Source organism: Oryzias latipes, chromosome 10 (assembly GCF_053564925.1).
Source record: "Oryzias latipes strain Hd-rR chromosome 10, Olatipes_Hd-rR_3.1".
NCBI lineage: Eukaryota > Metazoa > Chordata > Actinopteri > Beloniformes > Adrianichthyidae > Oryzias > Oryzias latipes.
The window spans coordinates 4,286,753-4,313,061 of NC_136246.1; the positions used below are offsets into that span (position 1 = coordinate 4,286,753).

General features: G+C 43.0%; 1 protein-coding gene across 9 annotated transcripts in view; it reads left to right on the top strand.

Moving 5' to 3' along the window:
- The window catches only part of si:dkey-237h12.3 (teneurin-3), a 173,305-nt gene that overhangs the window by 61,411 nt on the left and 85,585 nt on the right, over positions 1 to 26,309 (top strand). For all 9 annotated transcript variants that reach the window (XM_023959511.2, XM_078953486.1, XM_078953485.1 and 6 more), the window contains 2 exons: positions 7,138 to 7,363; positions 24,169 to 24,407. In XM_023959511.2, coding sequence (XP_023815279.1) covers positions 7,138 to 7,363; positions 24,169 to 24,407 — 465 coding nt within the window. The remainder of the gene's footprint in view (positions 1 to 7,137; positions 7,364 to 24,168; positions 24,408 to 26,309) is intronic.

Sequence of the window (26,309 nt, forward strand, 5' to 3'; positions counted from 1 at the left end):
ACGTTTTCATTAAAACAAGCATATTAGCCTTGAATAATAAATAAGTCGGCCGGGAGTTTGAAGTCTGTATAGAGACATCAGCTCCATGAGCCACAGTCCTGCTTGTTTATTCGCTGTGCTGTGAAAAACACACACGGTGTAAATCTCCTCCTTACATTTTCCCACAATGGAGGGTGAAAATTAGTCCTTCTGCAAGTGGAGTGCATCCAGAGGAGAACAATATGCCAACAATTAATCAGGAAGAGATGTGGCTCCTCATCTTTAGCCGGGTAGTGCTTCCTTTGTCTGGCTTCCCCACAAACTGGGCGATTCTGCACAGGAAATGCAATTACAGCGACTGCTGGAAGAGACTCTGCCACTACAACCACGAGTGGTTTGTTTTTTGTCCTGAAACAATTTTCTCAAGTGATTAGAGAAGGGAGCTCTAAATGTATGGGGAGGGACACGAGGATTCTCGGAATCCATGTCACAATTCTGTGACCTCTAAGATGATGGAGACCTCTGTGTGCGATTGTCCATGCAGATGTGTCGCTGCAGGCTGAGCGGGGAGTCAGCGTTCACCTGAATGTGTGTGGTTCTGATGGAGTTGAAAGTGAAGCGTGTTGGAAGCTCCTGTGGGGGTCAGGACACCTCTCATCTCTGCTCCTGGAGCTGAGCTGTTGGGGTCACTCCGGTCCATCTCCGCCCATCAGCTGTGCCGCACATGCACGTCTCCTCATCGCTTCCTCGTCTGCTGCCCTTCCCTTACAGTCATCTTAATCCTGGTTCAAGATCAGAGCGGACGGTGCAGTCGGATATTGATTTAAATTGAAATGGGACGCTGCAGATGGGTGTGTTCGCAAAAGCCGAGCTTTAATATGTAACCTAGAGGTTTTATAATTGACATGATATTGGAGGATGCCTTTGATGGAGTCAGTAAAGCAGAGATGCTAATGCTGTCCTGATCCACATTTGTGTGAAAACTGCTCAACATTTGGTAAAAATATCAACTCAAGACTTTTCTTAAATTCCATCCAGCAGCGCGGCGAACAGAACAAGAGGCTGAGTTACGGTGTTACACTTTTAATGTTACCATAAATGCTAAAAAAGAACTTTTTCTTTGTTTTGAAAGGACACTAGAGAGTCTTTAAATGGACTACCTGACCCTGCACAGGTGTAGTTCTGAACTCCTGCAGTTTGTTGATGTCTTAAATTATGTAGGTCTGTTATGTAAGCGCTTTTAAAAACATAGGATTCTGGGGTGAAATGACAGGTAAATGTAGTTTTTCTTTTGTTTTTTCATCTTTTATTCATTCCTTTTTTCTAAACGTTACATATGAAACATGGCACTTTGAATAAAAGGTGTAATAAAAGTGTTTACTGTAAACAACCGTTAGCTCTCCAGAAGTTACTCATGAAGGTTTGCGTCTGAATGGAAGGATCTTTTTTAGTCCCACATCTCTGCTGCAAATACACAAATAAAAGGTTTTTGTGTCTTTCAGAAGACACTCAGAACCTTTGTTAGAAGAAAAACCAGGTTCTTTGTCAAACAGAGCAGGACACATGTTCCAGAAACACACCATCATACGCTGCAAACACTCAGGTTATTTAAAAAAACATAAATAAAATGAAAAAATAGAAAATTGTTTTTACTTTAAAATTTAAATGGAAAGAGTTAGATAAAAGCAGAAACATTTTGCCAAAAATGTCAAAATAGTTAGAACTACGTGACTGATTGAAAAAATGGATTAGTCAATAAGGTCTCAAATCTTAAATTTAGAGAAAAGAGGCTGTGGCGTAGTGGTTAGCACTCATGCATGGATGATGGATGGATGGATGTATGGATGGATGGATGGAGAAAAGAGGCAAAAAAACACAAATTAGTTACACTAAAATAGAGAAGGTAGTGTTTTGAAGAGTCAGAACATAAGCACCTGTGTGTGTGTGGGTGCATGTGTGTGTAAGCAGTACATAGGGGGCCACAGCCGTGGAGTCCTGCATTCTTCTCAACACCACTCTGGATGTTAGACTGGGGGCCAGCCTCAGGGGCCTAACATCACACCCCAGGCAACCTGCCTGTCAGTCAGCCTTGGACAGGGACCAGAGGGGGTGGGGGTAGGACTCAGTACTCTGGATTGCAGACCCCCCCCCCCATTCAAAAATCTTCAGTCAAGATGATGCAGGCAGATTTTGAAAATGCTGTTGTATCCCTCAACTATGATTGCATCCACAGAAAAGATGACCCATCATGCCTTTGGGCATATTGTCAGTTGAGAGTGAGACTTGTTGGTTGTGCACATGCTCCCCCTCACAGCAGTCAGATTTTTGCACATTATATTCCCTTCCATCCACTGTTATTCTGCAACTGTGAGTGCAGAGCAGCGTAATGGCATAAATGCAGCTTCCAACGCTGGGTTTGCTTTTATGCTCTAACTGTTTACAGCTAAACAACATGTGCTCATTCTGGTTTGATTCCAACGCAGACCAGGCTGAGCTGCAGATTACTGCAGTGACACCTGAACCTGATGTTGCTCCTGCATTTATGCTCCTCTTCAGGCATTGTGCTTTTCTTTGCTGTTCTTAATCCGTGACCTCCCGCCCCCCGCCTCCATTCCTTTAACTGCAAAATAATGAGGGTTGAAGAGGGTCTGCGGCAGTGCTGCAGCACAGGACGGGGCTGTCTGCTCTCCCAGCCGCTGGACTCATTTCAGAACGCTTTAGGTGGCGTGCTTCAAAATGACCTCACCGAGTTTCAATTCTGCCTGATGGCGGCACCACGGGTCATGAGGACACAAACTAAGAAAGTTGGAGGCAGTGTGGGCGCTTCTGATAAACAGGAAGAGAGATCTGTCCGCACAGAAGTGGACAGGAACGTTTCATCAGCAGACTGTTAAGCAGTCATCATCTCTGTGATGATCTGCCATCTGTAGCTCTGTCTTTGGGTGGGGGGTGGGACTGACAGTGACGTGAAGATGTTCGCAGTGCATCTTCAGGGCTTCTGCTCTCCATGCACTTTTCCTCGTCGCACATTTCCACTGGAAAGCTTATATAAGAGCGCTGCGTCACGTGGTTGTGTAGGTTAGGTGAGGTGTCACTTGACATTATGCAATGGTTGTGTAACTCTTGAAATGCTTGCTACATTCTGGCTCCCTCGCCAAAAACAGCTTTAAAGACTCGTCTGTCTTTGATCAGATAAAAGTCAAAGATGAGTGGGCCGGGCCGCCAGAGCCGAGAGGATCGTTTGTGTGCGGGAAACACCATCGGATTCACGCTATTCTTCCTTCTCCTCTCCATCTCCATTGTTGTTTTTCTTTTTTTCCAAATTTCTCCTCAAGCCATTGAAAACTTCAAACCCTCTTTCTAGAGTAAATCCCTGAAACTCACCCGGGGCAAAGGACGGGTTCCAATGCTCCCTGACTCCTCTGGGTGCCCCCCTCCCTGGCTGAGAGGCTGCTGCCTTCCGTGTCTCCATGCTGCAGTATAAATGAGCCTCTGAAGAGAATCAGCTGGATGCTTTGACACACGTTCTCTGCGCTTCAAATGCAGCACTGTGATTTATTATTCTTTCATTTTACGTCAAAAAAGATTTTTTTCTTTTGTGTTAGGTTTCTAAAATGTTTAGAAACTTTTCAAAGCAAAGGCGAAGCACCCCCATATTCTTCCACGGCACACAAACAAGGTGGATCAGTAATTGAAAAGCAGAGTCTGGTCTGAGTCGTGTGATCTGTTTTGATTGAATTCATGTGACGCACACATGCAACAATTTTCCAATTGGTGAAGGGCGAGCCAGTCAAGGCAAATGCCCTTTCAATCCCATTAGCAGCTGCATCAGTCTCTTAATGCGGAGTAAAATGGCCAAGAACTTTTGCAGTACTTACAAAATGAATATAAAAAGACTTTCAGTGAGCTTGCCAAGCTTTAGTGAGTGCTAAACGGCTTTTAATTGTGTTCCGACTGTCAGAACATTACGCTTCGTATCGAAGGCTTGTCAGATCCATAATCAAAAGATAAAAAGGGAATACTTTCAGATTAGTGAAGGTCACAAAGCTAATTGTCCTAAACATCCGTGGATATTGGCTCCGCACCGCAAAGAAAAACATGGAATTAAGAAATTAGATTAACTTTTTTTCTTGCCTGTGACATTTTAAGTTAAAATCGTGTATAGGGTCAAATGAAGAAAACCCTTCAAATAAAGATATTCTTTCTAAATATTGTCTTCTGGGTGTCAGTGCAGCATTTGATGGGTAATTCAGACATGATTAAGATGTGAGCGAGGTCTGTGATTTCAGCGTCGGCATGCTCTATTAATCACAGAGGTCTTTTCAGAGCCCACTGCTGATGGAGATGAAGACAGGCTCACGGTAAAGAATTATGCAAAGGAGACATCAGTCTAGATCTGGTTTCAAAGCACGGGCCGTAAACAGCACAGCTGTTTCTAGAGCCTTCCCACTCAGCCGACTCTATCTCTGAGGAAAACCAGTGAATTTTTTCTGCATTTGTTTTTCTAAACCTCAGTGGAAGAACTCCTATTTTTCAAATCAAAGTTGTAGAAGAGCATGTTTTCTGGTCGAGTCCAGCAGGGCCGTAAAGCCAGCTTCCTGTCTCAAACACCCTCCATGTTCAGAGACGCTCACACCTGCTGTGTGCAGGAAATGGAACAAGCGCATGTTGTTATGAGCCGTACTTTAAGAGAAACATCACAAACTGAGCCTGCCAACCTCAAAGATCCAGAAAAAAAGGCCTGACATCCTGTCTGCATGATTTACTTAACCAACCTGTACGATCCAGCTCTTAGGAGGGACAGAAGCTGCAGACACCTTTAGCTGGGCTCTGTCTGTCTGCAGACACACCAGTGAAGAGTTCCTCTGCAGCCTTTTACAGTTTGAGAAGTCCTGCATACAGTGACTCTAATTCCCTTCACGGGGGGTTAATGCCCCCTCCTTCACTGCGGGATTATGCTCTCAGACGCAGATTGCATGTCGAATCTCTGTGAAGTTTGGTGTTGTTGTGTTTTCACAGCATTTTGCACAGAATTGGCTTTCACCTGTGAAACACTTTACGCCATGTTCCAGTACAGGCACGCCTTTTTTTACACCTCAATTCATCAGAAAGGGACTCCAGAGGGAGCCGAGACGCTGCAGCTCATCAGCCGGCTGCACCTGCACTGCAGCCTGGGCCTCTGTGTCTCTGACACCCGCCTGCAGCGCTCCACCTCCACCATTGGCAGTCCAAACAAGGACAATCAACACGTCAATACGTGGACACTAAGATGAATGGACACAGCTGTGGTCGATATGTGACATGCATCTATATTTCTCCCCTTCATTTTTGAAAACCGTTTTTAGAGAATTAGCAAAAACAGGAAGTTGTTTTTTACAGGAGAAAAGATGATAAAGTCTTCGTTGTACTTCCTGGTTCACTGATACCGCAGAAGAGCTGCAGCCAGAGCTTGACCTGCAGCATGGCTGTTTGCAGTGGAAGTAAAAACAGCCGGTGCTGCCAGATAAATCTCATTTCTATACATCCTCTGAACACTTTTCTAATAAGCACTGCGGTGTTGCTCAGGAGATGAGTGGATGTCTTGTAAGCGTTATCACAAAGTCAACGTTCTCTCATATTTATCAAATGCCAGTGTAGCAACTGATCTGAGGTAATTCATGCTTCATTTAAAAGCAGGCCGGCTTTGAGCGCGCTGGCGAGGGGTGATGAGGAGATCATGTTTGATTGGGTTTGATAAAACTCTAATCACAGTCCACAAAAAAGAAGAGAGTAAAACAGCCTTCATCTGTGTCTGATGATTTTGCTTTTATGGACTTTAGGGCCGCATGCTGCTGCTGTGTAATTGCAGTCAGGAAGTAATTAATCCTATATTGACCTTCTGCACCGGCACACGGATTCTTGTTATTTCTGATTCTGCTTCATACCTATCAGTCCATCCGTCTGCCTGCTGATGAAAAAGATGCCTATTCAAGTTTGTTGCTATTCTTAGCCAGGCCTGCTTGAAAATTACTCTTGTGCTGCAGCTTTCTTCCCGATAATGCTCTTATTAAAATAGTCCTTATTGTATATTTTGATGTATCCCTACTTTGAACATAAGAGCGTAGCGTTGTGCAGCTCTGATGGGCTGCACGAGCTACAGCCGGAGGGTTTTTACCTCAAAGCCATGGAAGTTATTGCCTCTCTCTCAATAGCATTCATGTTTCCATCCTACAATGTGGAACCAAACGGCTCATTTGTCTGCGTTGAGCAGCTCGTTTTGTGCATGGGAGGGCAGGCTGAGGAGTGGAAGCACACACGAGGACACAAACGGCCCGGTCATTTAATGAGTCCATTCAAAACAAAGGCTCGTGTCCTTTCAGGAAGGTGTTCTTTGTAGTTTGTACACAGCAGATCTTGATCTGTGCATGCGTGCTTGAGAAAGCAAAGGTTAAAGCGTGCGCCGACCTGCGTGTGCGCGTTGTCTCTGCATGTAAAGGCCTTCAGGCTCTGCAGACAGTATGTCAACAGAAAAACAGCAGCAGCTCTGGCTCTCTCGGCGCTCTCCCAGCCTCTGCGAGGCAGGAAAGATGACGCCCATTTGGGGCTCATTGAAGCAAATCAGAATTGTCAGCACTGTGGATTTTTACCTTTTAAACAGGGAAGATGGATAGATAATCACCACATGCCATTCTGGGGGCCAATTACACAGCTTTGTGTGAAATTGGAAAAGCTGTTCTCTCAGAGCTCTAATGGATGTTCTGGTCATTAGTTATTTGAGAGTCTTCTCTGGCTGTAATCAAACGTGAAACATTGCGTTAAGCGCCCATAAAAGAACAGCTGCCTTTCTAAGTGACCTTCTGTTTAAGAGAACCAACTGTCAGCCATGTGGCGTTTTCTGACACTTTTTATGCGTCGCGCTGTAAAAGCAGTTCTGACTCCCGTTTTTGTGCTGCTTGCATCTCATTTTTATGTCTTGCTCCTGGTTGTGTTTACCTTGCAGGCTGCAAGTGCTGTCATCATCTGCACAGGAAGCAGCAGGAGCTCTTTTTTTATTAACCTTGGATTTGCTTTTTAATCTACAAGGCAAAGATCTTTGTCTCATGCCACAGCGCCGAGTCAAAACCATTAATCATGCTTAAACTAATATTCTGTTGTCTGTCTCACCCTGCGACTCCCCAGGTGACCATCTGTCGAGCCAACAGGCCCCGCCTCCTCTCCCACCAGCCCCGCCCCCGCACAAACAGCATCCATCCATCACGTCCCTAAGTCGCGGCTCGCTGGCCAATCAACGCAGCCCAAGTCCACCACCCACAGCCGGTCTGGCGGCTGACTTGCAAAGTACGGCGGAATGCGTCCAGCTGCAGGACAGCTGGGTCCTGGGCAGCAATGTGGCCCTGGAGAGCAGGTGAGTGACCCGCTGCAACTCCAACAGAACACAGGCCAGATGTCACTGACTCCCAGAGCAGTGAGTGTGTCTTATCTGGACGGTCTGTCCAGTCTGATGAACCTGCTGGGGACGGGCAGAGTCACACAGACCCATGTAGACACATGCAGATCCATTCAGACTCATAAATACCTATGCAGACCCATAAATATCCATTCAGACCCTTACAGATCAATGCAGATCCATTCAGACCCATACAGACCCATTCAGATCCATTCAGACCCATAAATACCCATTCAAATCCATAAATACCCACGCAGATCCATAAATACCCACGCAGATCCATTCAGACCCATACAGACCCATGCAGACCTATTCAGATCCATATATACCCACGCAGATCCATTCAGACCCATGCAGACACATGCAGATCCATTCAGACCCATAAATACCCATACAGACCCTTGCAGACCAATACAGACCCATGCAGAACAATGCAAACCCATGTAGACCCAGACCAATTCAGACTCATAAATACCTATGCAGACCCATAAATATCCATTCAGACAATTCCAGATCAATGCAGACCAATGCAGACCCATAAATACCCATACAGACCCATGCAGAGGATGCTAAGCAGCAGACGTCTCTGCTCACAGGCTGCCGCTCTACTCATCTTCATTTAACTTCCTGAATCTGAATGTTTTCAAACTACAGTTGGACGATACAGATGTCTGATAAAAGATATGAACAAGATAAATGATAAATCATGTAATAAAATGGTTACAGTATAACAGGGGTGGGATTATAGAAGTTTGCTTCCTTCCACTCCCCTTCAAGCAATAATTATTAATATGTCTAATTATCCTAAGTTTGATTCGTCATTGAATGAATGTATAACTGATGATTGTATAGTTTTTGTGCGTTATTCTTATTTAATTGCTTGAAATAAACCATTTTAAAACAAATCAAAATATAACCCAAATATTATTTCCCAACATTTGGGAAAAGTTTGGAAAACCACTATAAATAGAGATTTAAAGAAAATTGGCTTCATTGTTCTTTTTGTAATTAGATCTTCCTTTTCTCTCGTGCATTTTCTAACTTGCAAAAAATTTAAATAATTTTTAAAAGTCTGTTGCAATTTATTTTGAATTTTGACACAAAGCATCATAACAAATCAAAATGTAGTAGATTTTAAGTTGCTTTATAGGAAAGTTTAAACAGACAAAAAATTGTAATATCATTTTCTAAATTGAATGATCAAAATGGTAAACGGTGTATTCTTGTACCGCGCTTTTCTACCTTTCTCGAAGGCTCCAAGTGCTGTACAGTCACAGATCCATTCATTCACCCGCTCACACACCCATGGCGGTCCAGCTGCAGAACACTGGTGCAAACCTTCCACCAGGAAGAAAAGTGGGGTTCAGTGCCCTGACCAAGGACACTTATACATATGGGTGGGAACTGGGAACTTAATCGGTAAAGTTCCGAACGTCCTTCCGCTGCCCCACCAAACCATGTCTTTAAAATGCATGACTGTATATGTTGAACTGACAGTTGGAACCTAGATTTTCAGTTTAATTATAGTTCCAAAAAAACTACAGCATTTGAAATTGCAATTGATTTTATTTCAAACTTAAATGTAGAAATGGAGGACAAAATGTAAGTTTGTCATATTAAAGAGCCATTCTGATTATCTTTTAATCCAATCTTAATTGTCAAAATCATTCCCAGTGCTCTTTTATGATTATATAGTTTTCGGACAAAATCAAAAGAAATTCAACGTTGAGCTGTGGGCGGGACTATTGGCGTGGAGCAACCCCGCCCCCCTTCCCTTCCACATTCCTGAGAGAGCAGAGCTGAGAGCTTGGGACCCGTCCTGAGTATTTTCTATGTCAAAAATTAAGCCTCTTTTTCCATGTTTTTTCATCTACTCATGATTTATAGCGGTTTCCATAAAGAAGTAATCAGAAATACAATTTCAAACTAACATTTCCTAATAAATGTCCTCCATCATCAGAAAAATCCCACAAGAACTTGTTTTCATCAGAGTGGGTCTTTAAACAATTAACTGTAAATTGCATGATGAAATATTAACATTGAATTGTTAATTGAGAATCAAATCTCAGTTTGAATGAAGTTATTGAAATAAATGTCTTCTCTGTGTTGCCATCAGTCAGAGGAACAGGTGACCAACAGAGAACCTCGTGTTGTCCTGATTCTTCATGAAATTACGCGTCTGAAACAAACAACAGCTGCTTTAAAAAAACAAACCACTTTTAAAGTCTTCTCATCAAAATATGATTTCATGTGTGACCTGATTCGTGTGAAAATTGGCATGCATTTAGTGTCAAATTTAGTGTGTCTATGAATATTAGTGTTAGTGCTAGTTGATTTTTTAATAAAAGGATGAATTGGTTTCTTGTCCTCCTTAGAAAAGTTTATGAACTGGAAGCTGGACATGAGCTTTATTACTCTAGAACCTGATCAGTTTTTTTGAAATTGAGCCATATTTCCAAAATGTGAATCAGGCGATATTAGATGATCATTAAAATGTTGCACGTGTGGAATTTTGACTGCATCTGGCTAAAGGAAAAAAATCCCGACGGGTAAAGTACGCCTCTTCTTTTCCGTAATTATTTTTCTCATATTTGCTTTATCTGTCAGAGTCTGAAGGATGAGATGGCAAAAATCTCCTAATTCACTTGAGGTTTTAAATATTTAAGGAGGGCTTATTTTCAGGCCAGCTCTGACCTCTTTTCCCCCAGCGGGTCACCAGTGACCCATTTAACCTACTTAAGAGCAGCCACTCATCAAAACGTAAATAATTCAACCCAGGCGACACGGACGTGCTTCACATAAGTCAGACAGACTGGTCACAATCGAGCCGCCGCATGAAAACTCTGATCATCACAGCTTCATTCTGTCAGATGCAGCTTAAACAAGCCAAAAAAGACCCCCCCCCCCCCCCCCCCCCCCCCGCCCCGAGTGTTCTGAAGGGGGGTATCTGTCTGTGCTTGTTGTGGGTTTTCGATGCATCATTTTTAATTTGAATATCAGTGCTGTCTGCTCACGCTGACTGCTTTTCTGCCGACCCCAAAAAGCTATTATTTGCTATCAATGAGTCGATCATTTTCCATTTCCAGTCGGTATGCTTGGGCGGACCCGTTGTATTTGAGCTATTCTACTCCAGCGCGCCGCAGCCGTCCAGGTGAAAGCAGACGCCTCAGTCAGCCGTGAGGGAATAACTCTGCAGGAGAGGAAGATGATCAGCCGGGATTTGAATGATAGGAAGAGCTTTCATGGACAATAACGTGCACCGTGTGCACATACTGATGTCAGAGTTTGGAGACGTCTGGATGAGTCACGTTAAGAGTCTCGTTTTGCTCAAATCCTGTTCAGCTCTGTTTCTGTTTCTGTTCTAAACATTTTTGATTTTCCGTCCAACAACTCTGGACAAAAATACACACATTCCCCAGGCTTTCAGCCAACAGGTCTGCCTTTACATTGAAGCAACATAAAGCCGTCGGGTTGTTTAATTAGATGTACAGACATACAGCTGAAGCAAACACGGTTTGGCCGCAGCTCCTGGGCGGAGTGGAAGAAAACACCAGCAGTTCTTTCAGTGTGTGGATTTGATTCATATTTCTGTGACACTTCTCCAAACAGGAGGGGGGCTGGCTAATTAAAGATGTAAAATATTTAAATATGGCTTATGTTTAAAGCCAATTTAATGGAGCAGCCCCTCTCAGGTTAAACCCTGGTGCCACAAATTGAGCCTGATCTAATGTGACTCCTGCTGCGTTTGATTAATGGTCATAGTGCGCCCTGATTTTCTTCTGTTTTGTAATTACCTGCGCTCACAGGCTGATTGCTGTGTCAAAGACAGAGGAGCTCATGTGTTCATTTCAGAGAGCGTCTCTGCTCTCGTCACAGAAGAAAAGACTTGGTAAGCGGGATTTGAATAGCCAAAAATTTGCTGTGCAAGAAGTGATTCAGTTCTGATCCTGCCAAGTTTTGCTTCTGAAACTTCAGCTCCATCTTCTTAAGCAGAGAGCCTGAAATATCTTGGCTGATAAAACGCGGCACGCTGCACTCTCACGCCAGAGGATGACTCCGTTTTAGCAGACTTTGGTGCAAACGGTCCTGGGGCTCTGCCTTCTGCCTCTGGTTCTGTGGAACCGGACCTTCCTCGGCGCTGAACCAAGAAGCCATAAAAAACAGAGACGGCTTCACTTTCCCATAAAAATCCATCACTTTATACAGACATGAAAAAACCTCTAGCCTTCTAAGCACACATCAACAGAACGATACGTTCACACCTACCATGGGACGAGGCATAAATCACTCTCACCACGGCCGGCTCCAAATCAAGTGCTTGTCAGTGGAAGGGAGAAGTGGACCGCTGTGAGCGCAGAGGCCAGAGGAACGACCCGGTTCAAATCCTAATTAGGGATGTCAAGAAAACCAGCGGCTTTGGAAATGTAAACAGAAGCCTGAGAATGTATTCATTAGGCTGCCCCGGGGGGTTGTGGGGCGGCACTGTCCAGGCGAAGCACGCGTGCTGGAGAGCGTCTCGGGTACCAGCGGGACGTGAATCTCATTTGAGTCCATAACAGGGAGACAGACTTCAGTCCATGTACTCGTCTGTGCCGGCTAAATGAATCTCTTCAAGGAGTTGGATTAAAGTGTCGGGCATATGTTGTGATCTTATTTAATCTGTTTCCTGTGATATGGAAACCTTGTGAAAATAAAACCCTCATTTGACAGCTTTAACCACTTTTGTAGCAATTAGCTGTAATTAAATATGTGGCCTCCCAAAGAAGAGCTTCCATCATGAGTCTGCTTTCAACCAGCAGGCTTTGCTTTCAACAAATCAAGTGCTTTCTGACCTTTGATCATTATGGTATGGCGATCAGATGAGGTCATCAATGACTGCCAGTGATGATGTTTCATATTCGTCCTATGAAACCAGGTTTTGGAGTAAAACCGACAAATCCTAAGTTTATACTCCCTTCTGTGTGTGTAAGTGGGTGTGTGTGTGGGGGGGGGGGAGGGGGCGGGGGTATCACAATTTTTTCCATGTTTTTCTCCATGTTGCTCCAGTTCTTTAAATTTTAATGACCAGCTTTAGGTTAGACGGGCTCTTTCTTAGTGCTTACCTTGCCAAGAAGACTGAAAAATCCAAGAGTGGACTTTAAATTGCTCACAGTGTAGCACATTGAACAGCACGGGACATCAAAAAGTTAAAGCTCAATATTCTGTGTGGAATAGAAGGTCATGTTCAGATTTGAGTGAATTTTGTCTAAAGATTACAGAAAAGACGGACTTTAGCTTCAATCTTGTCAAAGAATTGCTCAATGATCAAGTTCACAGCCTTTTCCAAGTTTTACTTCCTACAGATGGAAGGCAAAATCTAAATGACCTAACAGACAACACTTCACTGAGGTAAAATGGCTTGATTTTAGACAATCATAACAATCTGCCTATTCAACAAAAGGTTTCTTCTATGTAAGATGTTTTACAAGTTTAGTGAGGTCTTTTCAATTTATATTTCTTAAAACACATCAAAATAACCAAGTGTAGGGAAATCACTAAATATGAGAATTTTTGGTAAAACTGATCGTTTTTGTCAGTCATTCCAGCATTATGTGTAGAATCATTACACAAAGTGTTCCGGTCCTCTGGTTCTCTCCTCTTTTGATTCCACTGGAATTTCGTTAATCGTGTAAAGAACTAAAGAGCATCTGTTGTTGAAAGAATGTCAAGCGAATGTTTAGGGTTAGATGTAGAGATAATGATGAGCAAAGTGACAGCTCGACAGGATCCACAGGTGAATGGGCGGAGTCAAATCCAGCCTACACAGAAAGTCAAGTAAAGCACTAAACCAGTAAACCCTAACACATGGCCTAACATATTTCAAGCTTCTATTTCTATTTATTTTTGATCGTTGTGGCTTAAAACTCAAATGTTATGATCTCAGAAAAGTAAAATATTTTGAAAAACATTGTATTACACCCAACCAGCTAATACTTCAAAACACCTGTAACCCTTGTGCTATCCTAGGCACTTTGACATTGGGAGTGGGGTCATCTAGACCCCATAAGACAGTGCGCTGAACCTTTTTTCTTCAAGGGTTTGTGATCTTCACTGGTATCCACCTTTGTCATGGTAGGGAGAACACATCAATGTAAGGATCGGGTCATCTGGACCCCATAGGATAGCACAAGGGTTAAAGGGGTTCCTGAGCTGTTCTGTGGTCTCTCAGTCTGGGTCAATAGGCGACACAGTCACAGGTGATGACTACTGACTTGACCTGAATCTTATTTTTGTAATCTGTAGATCTATGCGCAGGAACTTCAGCTGGACAAATGTGGAGTGCTTACTCCAGGTTAGAATGATCCCTTTTGTAGGTGGAGAAGAATTCAGGGATTCTGCTCCAAACAAGGAAAGGAGGCTGACACTCTGTAAGAGAGGAGATGGCTCGTTGCGGTGAAACACCAGTGAATTTCATCTTTTTTTTTCTCACAGCCCAAATATTTAGTTCTTACAACTTGTATTATGATACATCTCGAAGAACTCTTTGACCATTAGAAAGCTGTTGTGTCTATATTGTAAAGGAGGCATTGAATGTGCAAAACACCAACACCCAAAGAATGGCTTTGTTTGACAGGTAGTGGAGCAGGAGAACTTCAAAAGACCAGAGAGGCATTTAAATGTTCAGCAATTTGTGGAGAAAAATCCCTCATATTTAATAAGAAAAACAACATTCTTGTATTTTGTCCCTGTTGACGATGCTTAGAGCACATATTGATGCGGCAACAGGATGATCTAAATCAAAGATGAGTAGGAAAACCTGCTTCTGCTAATGTATGTCTGCTAAACATCTTGATTTAAGGGACGGCCTGTCTTGTTGTGATGCTGTCTTGAACCAGGTTGAATGTAGACCTTCCGGAGAGCACAGAGTCACCGTTTTTGTTCCTGCCCTTATCTTTGACCGTGAGTTGTGAATTAACTGTTGAGATGCAGTAGATACCATCCTTCAGGAACGAGCTCTGAGTTTAGAGCTCAGCTATCTAGGAGGAACTTGGAGTAGAGCTGTTACTTCTCCACACGAAGAGAAGCAGTAGATCCATGGCACATTGGAAAGATTATATCCCCTCAGCTGGCCTGGAAATGCCTCTGTATCCTCACAGGAGAGCTGTGAGACAGGCTCAATTCACCTTGGCTGAAACTGTAAATCCTTGATTCAAGGCAGATAAGTGGAAGATGATGGATGGATAGATGAAAAAAACATAAATAATAAGATAACGTTTGCCCTCACAGAGAGCACAGAATACCTAGAATCTCTGCTTAGCGGCTCCTGTGTTGGAGAGAAGACTTCTACTTTTTGTGGAAAAGAAAAATCAAAAAAAGAACACTTCGGAGAAAGTTTGTGAGAATATTCTGCAGGAGCTTTGCTCTTCCTTTGTGGTAAGAATACTCCTTCTAAGGGACTCATTTAGCTGGCAGTGGATCCCTGTATCTTCCTGCCAACCGTTGCTGTTTTCAAGCTTTGAAGAGACTTTCAAATCAGAAGAGTGTGGAGAGCTTTTATTAAACCCTGCAGGTTTCTCTAACTCGCCACTTGGCTTCACTGGACCATTTTTTCTGATATTTTCAATTAGAAATATTCCATTGAACTTCATTGTATAATGAAGATATCTGTCTCTCGCCCCTTCTCAAGAGACCATTACTCATATGGGGTAATTATTCTTGAGCTGCACTTAATCCTTTGTTTAAAACAGGCTGAAGCAGTGAAAGTGCAAGCCTTAGGGTTCCTAGTTTGTGCTGCAGTGGCTGAAGGAAGGTGTCCGTCTTTGATAGCTTATCTGAATGTCCTTTAGAATCCGCTGCAGCATTTCCTGCTCTTAAATTCAATGAGATTCAAATGCAGTCGCTGTGTTATTCAATCTTTTGAGGCCGCTCCTAGCTGCATGTTGCCTTTACAAATGTTCTCTCATTCCCATTGGATCCATGTGCGGACGGATATCCTTTGGTGAAATGAAATGATGTGGAAGGTCTGTTCTTGAGGGTGAGGAAGAAAGCTTGTGAAATTCAGGAAGGGTCTGTCTATGTCTGTGTGTGTGTGTGTGTGTGGGTGTGTGTGTGTGGGTGTGTGTGTGTGTGTGTTCTTACCAGCCAGTGTGCCACGATTTCACCAGGACTGATTAGTCATGTGTGAGACAGCAGCCAGCCGGCCCTGTGGAACAGCTCGCAGTGACTGCTGGTTACCTGCCAAAGTGAATGCTGGTGTGGAAAAATTGGTAATCCTCAAGATGTTTTGCTTTTGTTTTCTTTTTAGCTTTTTTTTCTTTCCATTTTCAGTTATTTTGCCAGCATCTTTGGTGCCAAGAACACATTTCTGTGATGACTGCAGAGGTCCATATTTTTCTTTTTACTGTAAAAGCTGTTATTTTTTCTGCCAGTGAGGCTTTTCCTGTGTGTATGTGTGTTTGTTTAAATAGTTAAACCATTGCTAACTGTGTTTTTAATCACGCCTTTTATGAAGACCCTGAAGGGGCTAAAATAATTGCTATGCCCAATACTTTTATTTTGGTATTGGTGGTATTCGTGAGGTGTGGGTTAAAGGAAGGACATCTTTAGGTTCAGTGGAATTTTTTTAGCTGAGTTGCTTTGTGTTAATGGATGTCTTAGCTGGTGAGCTAAATATACCTTTTACCTTTTCTCTGTTCTCTTTCTTTATTTCTTTTTGCTTTCTTCTTCATCTCTTTGACTTTCATTCTCTATCTCTCATTCTTTTTTCTCTCATCTCTCTTGGAGACTGGCATTTATCAGGATAAGGAATGGGATTAACCAGTTATTAGAATTGCTATGACTTGCTACTGGCTGATAAGCAACTTGTGTTTATAGAGTTAGGGGGTATGGGTGCAGGCAAATTGGGGGGTGGGGATGGAAGCTGGAACACCATGTTGATGCTTCTGAAATGTTATAGGCTGAACTCAGAGAAGTGTAGATGGTTGAGACGGTGCCATTCTAAGGACGTGACCTGCCCTCATCCTCATACCGACAACAGATGTAAAATATTTTAGAGTCCCAGGTGTTTCTCCAGCTTCTCATGTTCCTTCTTCCTGAGTCTTGTCTGGTGTGGTAGATCTGAGCCTCTATGGCTCTGGTGCTCAGGGCTTGTTCCTGAGCTGCCTGGATGAGTGCTTCAGTGCTGTCCTGTAGGCCAGCCATTTCTAGCCATTGGTAGGACTTCTTGATATCAGCCACTTCAGTTATGGTCCGGTGGTATATCCCATGCAGGGGTTTGTCCTCCCATGAGCATCTGTCCTCCAGCACTGTATCCTCTGCTCTCCATTGCCTGAGACATTCACTGAGCACACTGTCAGTTGGGGCCTTGAGCTTGATGTATTCATGCATCTTGGATGTTTCATCCTGGATAGTGGCTTCTACGCTCACTAGTCCTCGGCCTCCTTCTTTGCGGCTAGCATACAGTCTCAGGGCGCTGGATTTGGGATGGAACCCACCATGCATGGTGAGGAGCTTTCGTGTTTTAACATCCATGGTCTGTATCTCTTCCTTTGGCCATCTTATTATCTTATCTTATTCTATACTCATTGGAGGTATTTAGCTGTTGCAGCTTTCCTTGTTGCCTGCTCCAGGTTGCCATTTGCCTGTGGAACTCCAAGGTACTTGTAACTGTCATCCATGTCTGCTATTGTTCCTTCTGGGAGTGGACTACCTCCTGTGTGGACTACCTTGCCTCTCTTTGCCACCATCCGAGCCCAGATGACATCCGAAACCTATGCAGACTTAAGTTAACATAAGTGAAGTTATATAGTGTGACCTATAAATTATGTATTTTAAGTTTTATTTCTTAACTTTGTGTTACTTTGTGCAAATCCCTTGTGTGTGGGATCTTGTCAAGGCAGGACCAGAATGGCATGCAGGTCATGGCAAAAATTCATTATTTAAAGCATATTAGTGCAGTGACATGCTGCACATTTACACTCCATGTAGTTCTTCTGCATGAGGTGAGAAAGAGCTGTAGCATCTCTGAGTGTGAGGAAGATAAACGAAAAAAATCTGACTTTCTTGTGATGAATATTACAAAGATGGCATTCCAAGTCGCACTCCCATCCTTTCATGTTTTGTCTCAGCAATGCACAGATAATGGAACCAAACCGCAGAACCTCATACAAAATGAAACTGATAAGTCTGAGACACAATTCTTCTGTGTCTCAGGCCAAACAGGTTAAATTATAGCATGTACTTTAATGGACTGTTTTATTCATGCAGGAGCTCAGAAGGTGTGTGACCCCCACCTCCCACTCTACCCACTGTAAATGGAAACAGACACGGCTAATTAAATAATAAATATATCATATCATTAACTTTTATAGAGGAACAGCTGTGATTTTATTTCGAAAATCAAGTTAGAACAACTATAAAGTATATGCCATTTACCATAAAAAGCAATAAAAAATGATTGATCAATTTCTCTTTTAGAAAACATGCACTTGTTAAAAAGAAAACAAAATCTTTACAGTTGCCTGTAAATTTTCATTAAGAATGGGTAATAGTAAAAATATCGGAAAGCCATGGCAACGTGAAATGTTCCAGCGTCTGTTTTATGATATTAACCAAGCTGAGCTCACAGGAACTGTACAGCCAAGTTCTCAGATGGTCCTGCACATTCAGGAGAGATCAGTTCAAAGTTGAGTCATGCATGCGTGAAATCAAACACTCATCACCACCTCCCTGTTCCTGCATGACTGTGTCATCAGGTGGGACTCTGAGAACTAAACCACTGTGGCCTAAGACGTTTATTCTAATGCAGTGATTCATAGTCCTTTAGGAGGGATGTGTGTGTGTGTGCGTGAGTGTGTGTGTGTGTGTGTGTGTGTGTGGGTGTGTGTGTGTGTGTGTGTGTGTGAGTGTGTGTGTGTGTGTGTGTGTGTGTGAGTGTGTGTAAGCAGTGCATAGGGGCACGGCTGTGGAGTCCTGTTTGCTCCCAAACACTGCTCCTGGTGTTAGACTGGGGTCAGTCCCTGGGGGCCAACATCCCACTCCAGGCAAGCCGCCTTTGTTTGTCTTTTCATCCTTGAAACAATCCTTTCCCCTCTGTAAATTTAATTAACGGCTTTGTCAGGAAAGTGGCAGGTTTTCTCTAGTTTCTGCTTTAAATGATTGTTGAGATACGTGCCAGTCTGCTGTCAGAGAAACCCAAAGACAGCTCTCATTGAAGCTTTAAGCTGCATTTGTTTCAGTTTGGTCCACTTGTGAGGGTTGTGACCTTTTGTTTGCTCTGTTTGATTTCAGTTCTGTTTTCTTGGTTCTTGTCATGTTCTGTTTCCAGGTTTTCCATTGTCAGTCACACCAGGTTCAGGTTGTCAATTATCTGCAGCTGTCTTGATTGTTATCGAACTCGATGTGTTTAAGTGTCTGGTTTTCAGTTCATATTTGACGGTTCATCTTCATTGCACCATTATGGTTCTCTGGTGTTTAAGGCTTTTTTGATGCTTTGAGTGTTGTTATTGCAGCTTAACATTCCTGCCACAAAGGCTGATCTCCCATTTAGGGTCATTCACCCCCAGTTTCTGACACCACTGGAACACCTCAATTTTGGTGCTTTAGATTTGACGTCAGCATTGTACCCCATGGTACCCTTTCACATGGACCAAGGCAGTAGGTGGGTTTTTCATTGCACTGATTTAAAGGGGTTTTAAGCATATTTTGGGAGCAGAATCCTAAATTCTCAGCAGTGGGACAAGAAAATCAGCTCAGTTCCCCTTAGATGCAGCATTCAACCCTTTGGACGTGTTCCTGTTGGAGGATTTGAAACCACATATCCTTCTAGAGTAGGATGTGTTTTTAAGTATCAGTTGGGAAAAAAAGACAAGAATTTTCGTAAGGTTTTTTTCTTAACTTTATTGAATATAAACACATTTACAGAATGTTGAAAGTCATTGAACATGATGAACCTTAAATGGAAACCTTTGCTGCCCCATTGTGACAGCCTCTCTGTTCATCCTGTTGCTCCATTCGGTCTAAAATTATATTCTGCACAGCCTGAAGAGGTGTTAGTATTATTTAAAGAGACAATAATGGGTGCACTGACATTAAACATGTGACTGATATGGTTGAGCTTTGTGCTGAGCTTCTCTGCCTTAGGGCTGCCACCTTTAGAGGATGCAGCAGATCCTCTGCTTCCATCTAACCTACATTCTGTTTGTGTTCTTATGACTTATTTAGCGTTTGGTTTAAAGTCGGATGCCCTTCCTGACACAATCCTTTCCTTGTGACCAGACTTTAGACTGTCACTCAAAGCACATTGGGAGTTGGGTCATCTAGACCCACTAGACAGTGCACTGAACCTTTTTTCTTTAATGATTTGTGATCTTCACTGGTGTCCATGGATTACATGAAATCTTTCCACCTTTATCCACCTTTGTCATGGTAGGGAGAACACATTAATGTAAGGGTGGGGTCATTTTGACCCCACAAGATAGCACAAGGGGTTAACTTCTGGTCAGAGACATCTGTGAACAGTCTCTGAGACAAACACATTTCTGATGATGGGGATTCCTTCTGCATGTAATGTGCAGCTAGGAAGAACACTCCAGTCACTTCTTTTTTCTTTGTGATCACATTTATGCCAATCATCCACATTCATGATGTTGATGACTCAAGGAGACTTAAGTCATGCCTGTTTGATAATGCAGGGAACAAGCATTAAAAAAACGATTCCCAGGGAAATGCAATACTATCTGTGTTGACAGGCAAACGAAAAAGGTAAAACGAGGTTCATCCAGAGCATCTCTTTTTACTGTGACCAGCACTGGAAGTGTCTTTAGTCTGTGCTGGAACAACACCATTGATTTCTTAAGCACTTTGAATGAAATCCATGTGTGTGCTGCAGCAGAGTGCCTGCAGGGTGCCCCCTGCTGGTGCTACTCTGCAGTGTTGCAGCTCATCTGTGTGTTGTTGTTTTTTTGTGTCATATGTAAAGCAGTCTGAATTTTCCAGCTCTCACCTTGAAATGCTAAAGCTAACCCAGGATGGCGACTAACAGGCAGATTACATATTCTGCAGCTCTGCAGGCTCTTTGTTTCCTGTGTTCTCTCTCTGCCGGGCAGCTGGAAGCTTAGCAGTGGACACATCCACCCACTCAGTGTTTGGTCTGTTCGTCCTCTGTGAGCACGTTTTCAAATGTCATCATGATGATAAGCCATGTTGAGGGGGCAAGGAAGACTGGGAAGGCTGCGGCTTTGTGTTACAGCCCCTTCAATGGGACAGACAAGCACCAACATTGAAACTGCCATTTCACCGACAGCCATTCATTTGTTCTCAACCACAACCCCCTGCCAGTCTCACCCTCCCGAGATCGTCTCATCTCCCTCCTTCACCGTTCACCCCAGCTGGATTAGCATAGTAATGTGTCTTGTTGCATCACACTGGCTATAATCAATTATTGGCGGTCAGTGCGTTTCCGTGGCAGCATACGTTTGGACTGGTGGTTGAAGAGTCCAACACTTTCCTCTCAAGAGGTCTGTTTTGTGGTGCAGCAGAGAAGCCACTAACATGTAGAACTGGAGCAACTCTAAATTTAAAGTGTAAAAAACGTTTAAGTGACACAAAAGAAAACCTACGACTGAAGTGCTGAGAGGAAAAAAAGGTTACCTGTGTTTGGGATTTTTACAGGAACCACACTGATTATTCTGGTTTAGCTTTAATTACATTAATGCTAATGATGACAGACACAGGCAGATAGATCACCAAATGTAATTCATCTCACAAATAAACAAAGTAAACAAATAAAAGAAATAAAACCATATTTAAATAACCTAAACCGTATAAGCAACCCGTCAAACGGTTCAGGGCAGCAAGCTGGATTACATGCTGACAAAAATGAGTGGATTCATCAGAAATCTGAAAATTGACTGCGAAAATGAGATCTTGGTCCATGTTTCAGTCGACTTTGTGATCTATTTCGTAGAACAGACAGAGTCACGTCGGTTTCAGCTTCTTTTGGTCGTGATGTAATGAAGCGTTTGGATCGTGGTGATCCACGGCCTGGTGGCGTGTTCTGTCTGCTCCAGTGTTTTCCACAGCAGGAATCGAACCCTGGAGTGGGTCAAACAGACCAGCATGAAAGCCCTCAGGGGTTTTTTAGACAGAGGAGGTTTTTTCCTGTAAGCTCTTTCCAACAAGCACACTTGACTTCTTCCAATGCTTGTCATTGTCACTAACATCCAGCAAAGCTGTTGGTGGAGTGTTTGTGGGAAGCTGTCTGTGTTTTTTCAAACAGGAAGTAGTGCAGCATCGGTTACCAAGCGTGTCTGTTTGTTAAACTGAAGTCCAGGAGAACAGATAGAACCTCTGGGCTCCTTAAATCTGGATTTGTTTAGATGCAACAACATCCAGAGAACTTCCTCTTCCTCACACTCCATAACTTTCCCAGCGCACACAGACATGTTCCCACATCCTCCTTCCATCTTATCAGACTTCATTTGCTAACACCTCACTCCCCAGACAACCGTGTATTTGTTTGTGCGCCGCCTCTGACGCTGTTCGAGTTCTGACCTCAATTCGTACCCAGACTCACATTCCTGGCTGTGCTGCCGCCGCCGCAGCACCACAGATTGTTTCAGACTGGGCTGAATTGTCATTCCGGCAGTGAAGCGTAATAACCTTTAAATGGAATCCCAGCCCGATCATGCCGGCACGTGTCAGTCCAGGAGCCAGACAATCCAAATCTGACATTTGTTTTCTCTGTCAAGAATTGATCAGAGGAGTTATCCTCAGAGGAGAAGTGGAGCACCTGGAACATCTGCAGCCGCTAAGGAGGAGTGGGAGCAGGTTCTGTGGAAAACGCTTCTCCCCACAAATGCCTAGTGATTCGGTCAATTAGAACAGAAGACACATTCCCACTGAAAAAACAATGTCTGCTTGTAAACAATGTAAACAATAACACCCCTCCCGGCCCGCATCATGAAATCACAGTTTCACTCATTAGTAACTGTTCCTACATGAATTTTCGGTCTTTAACTTGAGATTTTCTGCTCAATTTGCCGTTCTCACGCGGCTCACTATCCAATCAGCGCCTGTGCAAAAACTTACATGCAGACTTCACAGATGCTGCACAAATAATTAATGAGGAAACACTGCTTTATCGGTTTATTGGTGCATTGGAATTAGCGGTTACTCTGGCAGTCCTCCTCCTGGGATCCTGACAAAACATAAAACATGTTTTATTTAAAGTCGGGTTTGAGATTTTTAAAGAGCAGAAAGCAGCAGAGAGCATGCAGGATTTCTTCCTAAATGAACACACAGCAGAGGGTTCGGAGTTTTATTCCTGCATTAAAGATCAACAAAAACATTTTCACTAATTAGTTAATCTGTTTTTCACTTTTTCCATTTACCCATTAAAAAATCTAATAGAGAAGATTCTTTTTTCATTTGTTATCCTTCACTTACTGAGATTTTAAAGTCAAAGAGAACATGAGAGGTTCAAACGCAAAGGAAGAAGATGCTGATGCTGGTAAACACATGTAAAACAGTCATCATACAGTCATTCATGGTTAGTCTGAATAAACATTTAGTCATTTCATTGAAAGAAGAAAAAGATCTAAAGTTGCTTTTTTTGACACTTTAGTTTAAAGAGACCTTGACATCACCGAGCAGAAAAAAAAGGAAAAAATGTTAATTAACTTTTAATTATTAAATCACTAACATCATTTTCAGGTTTTCTCAAATATTAAATCGTATAAATTCATATTTATGTTCATTTCTAAAGGATTTGCTACTTTTCTGTGCAGAAATGTAATTAAAAAAGGTATTCAGTCATGTCATCTGCTGCTTTGTTTCTTTAGCATCTTTTCATACAAAGAAGCTTTTCAAACAAGAAGATCCAAAAGGCTTTGGCAGGAATGAAATAAGCAATATAATAAAATTATGAAACTACAAGAAGAAACAGAAATGGAGCAGGCAGAGGACAGCAGGAAAAAACCCGAAGACATGAGGTTTATAGTTAGAAGTTGTGAGGTTTGGAGTCCTTTAGAAAGCTGCTTAAACCTGCATTTGCAGCCTAAACAACATCAAAACACTGCACTTCAGTTGTGGATGAACACACAGGATGACTGAGTTAAAATATACAAATATCGTTTTTTTTAAAAGTTAAACATTCTGCAATTATGAGTAAAATATCGCATAAATAGGGATTTGTGCGGATGCATCTTTTCTGCAGTTCTTGTTTTCCTGGAAAAAGCCAACAGACCTTTCTTTTATTTACTGAAGGAGGTGAAGTGGTGACTGCTCACAGCTGTGCCCCAGAATAACTTCAGATTTCTGCTTCATGTGTCCAATTTCTCCTGCTGCCCCCAGAAGCTGGAAGGCATCTGGGTATTAATCTCTAAGTAGTGGCAAGAGTTGCAACAAGTCCTAATTCATTTACTTAAGAGCTTTTCACATGAGGCTTAAAATGTAATAAGAAGATCACTCCGCAGTGCATTTGATTAAACCCTGTTAATTACCCCAGATATGAGGGGCTTTTAGTAAAGGGCAGGAGTGAGATGATTGTTTTTATAAGGAGCTTTTTTGTTCACCTTTTCCATGCTAAAAATGAGACACCGTTCCTGCAGTATGGGGCGGGTTTGTGTGGGGTGGGGATGGGGGGCAATCTGCTGGTTCACTGCTGCTTCAGTTTAATTTCATTTAGACTCATGTGAGGGTTTACAGAGCAGCTTGGGGTCTCAAGCAGTTCCAATGGGAAGTCTTTAGAAAGCCTTTATAACTCTCTTTTTTTTGTCTTTTAGGCATTTTCTCTTTAAAACGGGCACTGGGACAACACCTTTCTTCGGCGCCGCAGCTCCTGGTTACACCATGGCAACAGGAACGGTGTACTCCACACCCGCTCGCCCCCTTCCCAGAAACAGCCTGTCCAGAGGGGCGTTCAAGTTCAAGAAGTCGCCCAAACATTGTTCTTGGAAGTGCACGGCCCTGGTCGCGGTGGGCGTGGCTGTGGTGCTGTCCATCATTCTGTCCTACTGCATAGGTGAGGCTCAGATGGGACCATCAGAGCAGCAACAGACTTTCAGCTGTATGTTTGTTCCTGCTGGTTTGTTGGCTCACAAACCCCTCCATCCAAACGCAGCATTTACAAAAGTTTACTGAGCATGCTCTGACCGTTCCTACTTCCATTCCTGGATCGTTGCTGTTCAGCCAAATATGCCAACAATCAAACATGAAACAACTCCTGAAAAAGGGACAGAAACGATGTTAAATCAGTGATTTGTTTTTGTCCCACATTTCAGCTGCAGAAGACATTTGGATCTGTGTGTGTGTGCGTTTGTGTGTGTGTGTGTGTGTGTGTGTGTGTGCAGGCTTAAGGTCCTCATAACAGAACTTCCTCCCTCAGTAAATACCCTGTGTGCTTCACTTACTGAAGTGTAATGCTGAGAAGCAGCTCCGGGGGTCTTTGAGATCACAGTGAAGGTTTTGGGGGGCGATCTGTATCAGGGGGCATTTTAGTGCACAACACCTGCTCTTCAATCTGAGAGGGATATTGAGCACAAACTAAGATAGTTTTATGTAGATATATTTTTACTTGTTCTTTGTTTCCTAGAGTTCATGTAGAAGGCATTTTTTGTTTCCCTTTGTAGTTAAAAAAAAAAATAAAAAGGCAAAGACTCGTTTTCTGGTGTCAGTCAGAAATTTGGTTGCTATTCTGGCCTAAAAAACACAAAAAAGCTGAACCTGCTGGGACTTTTTTGTCTGCATCTCTATTAGATCTGGGAACCTGAAAGGTTTTTTTTTATACCTGAGATGTAGTCACATCCAATTCACTGGAGCCCAAATCCGATGAGATGCTTGACAGCAGGAGTCGTTCAGTTCCAGAGAGAAAATGATCGGAATTAAACGATTATCTTTCAGTCAAATTGCAGAAATGAGTGACGGCTGCCTGGAGTGAAGGAGCTGATGTTCCTCCTCTGGCTGCACACCTCCTGATGGGATTCAGTCTTTTCCACTGCGTGTGGGTCAGAGATGCACATGTGACGCTAGCACAGTTTCCAGGAAGAAGTCTGCTGGGCAGCTAGCCTGTGTGTGTGAGACGTTCCCGTTCAACCGCAGAGGAAGTTCAACTTTCAGGAAATAGGGGATTTCTTATGGAGAAGACCTCGCTCCAGCAGGACTCCGGCAGGAGAAACGAATCTGCTTACTTTGCCAAAGAGGAACCCTTTTTATTGCCATCAGGTGGAGGAGAAACAGCTTTTACACCTTGCCTGCTTCTCTTCCCCTCACAGAGAACACCTCTGAATGTCTTTTTTCATTTGTTGGTCTTTGAGTGAAAAAGCTGACTCTTGCTAACCTTTAGAATGGCGTCCATGGCAATAAGGCAGGTTTCTGTGTCACTCAGGCCTTAAATCTGCACGGCGAGCCTCCTGCAGGAGCACGGAGGAGTTTTATTCAGCTCTGAGGCACTAAAGTGAGACCGTCGTATGAAGAAGAAGATGCTTGGGAGATCCTATAACCTGTGTTTTATTGCTGAACAGAGAGAAGAGCTTTCATAAATGCAGCAGTACCAGTGTTACCACTCAATTTATAGACATAGCTGTTCTGTTGTTTGTTAAGGCTCACCCTCCCATTCATTTGTATGATAATGTTCTGGTTTGTAACTGCAACAGGTTTTTTTTGGCTTCTGCTCACGTTTGCTGGTTGACTCTGGAAACATGACGTTTGATCGGCTGCTGCTGCAGACGATTCCAGTGGATGGGACTCAGTCTAACATTTTCATCACATCACCTGCTGACTTACTGAGTTTTGCATCTTTGTTCCTGGAGATGGTTGCATGTGCGGCTGAAACCGATGCTGCCGGGTCCCTCCTGCAGGATCGGTTCAAGTGTGTTAGGGGTGTATGTTTCACACATACGTACATACTAACACACATGTGCAACTT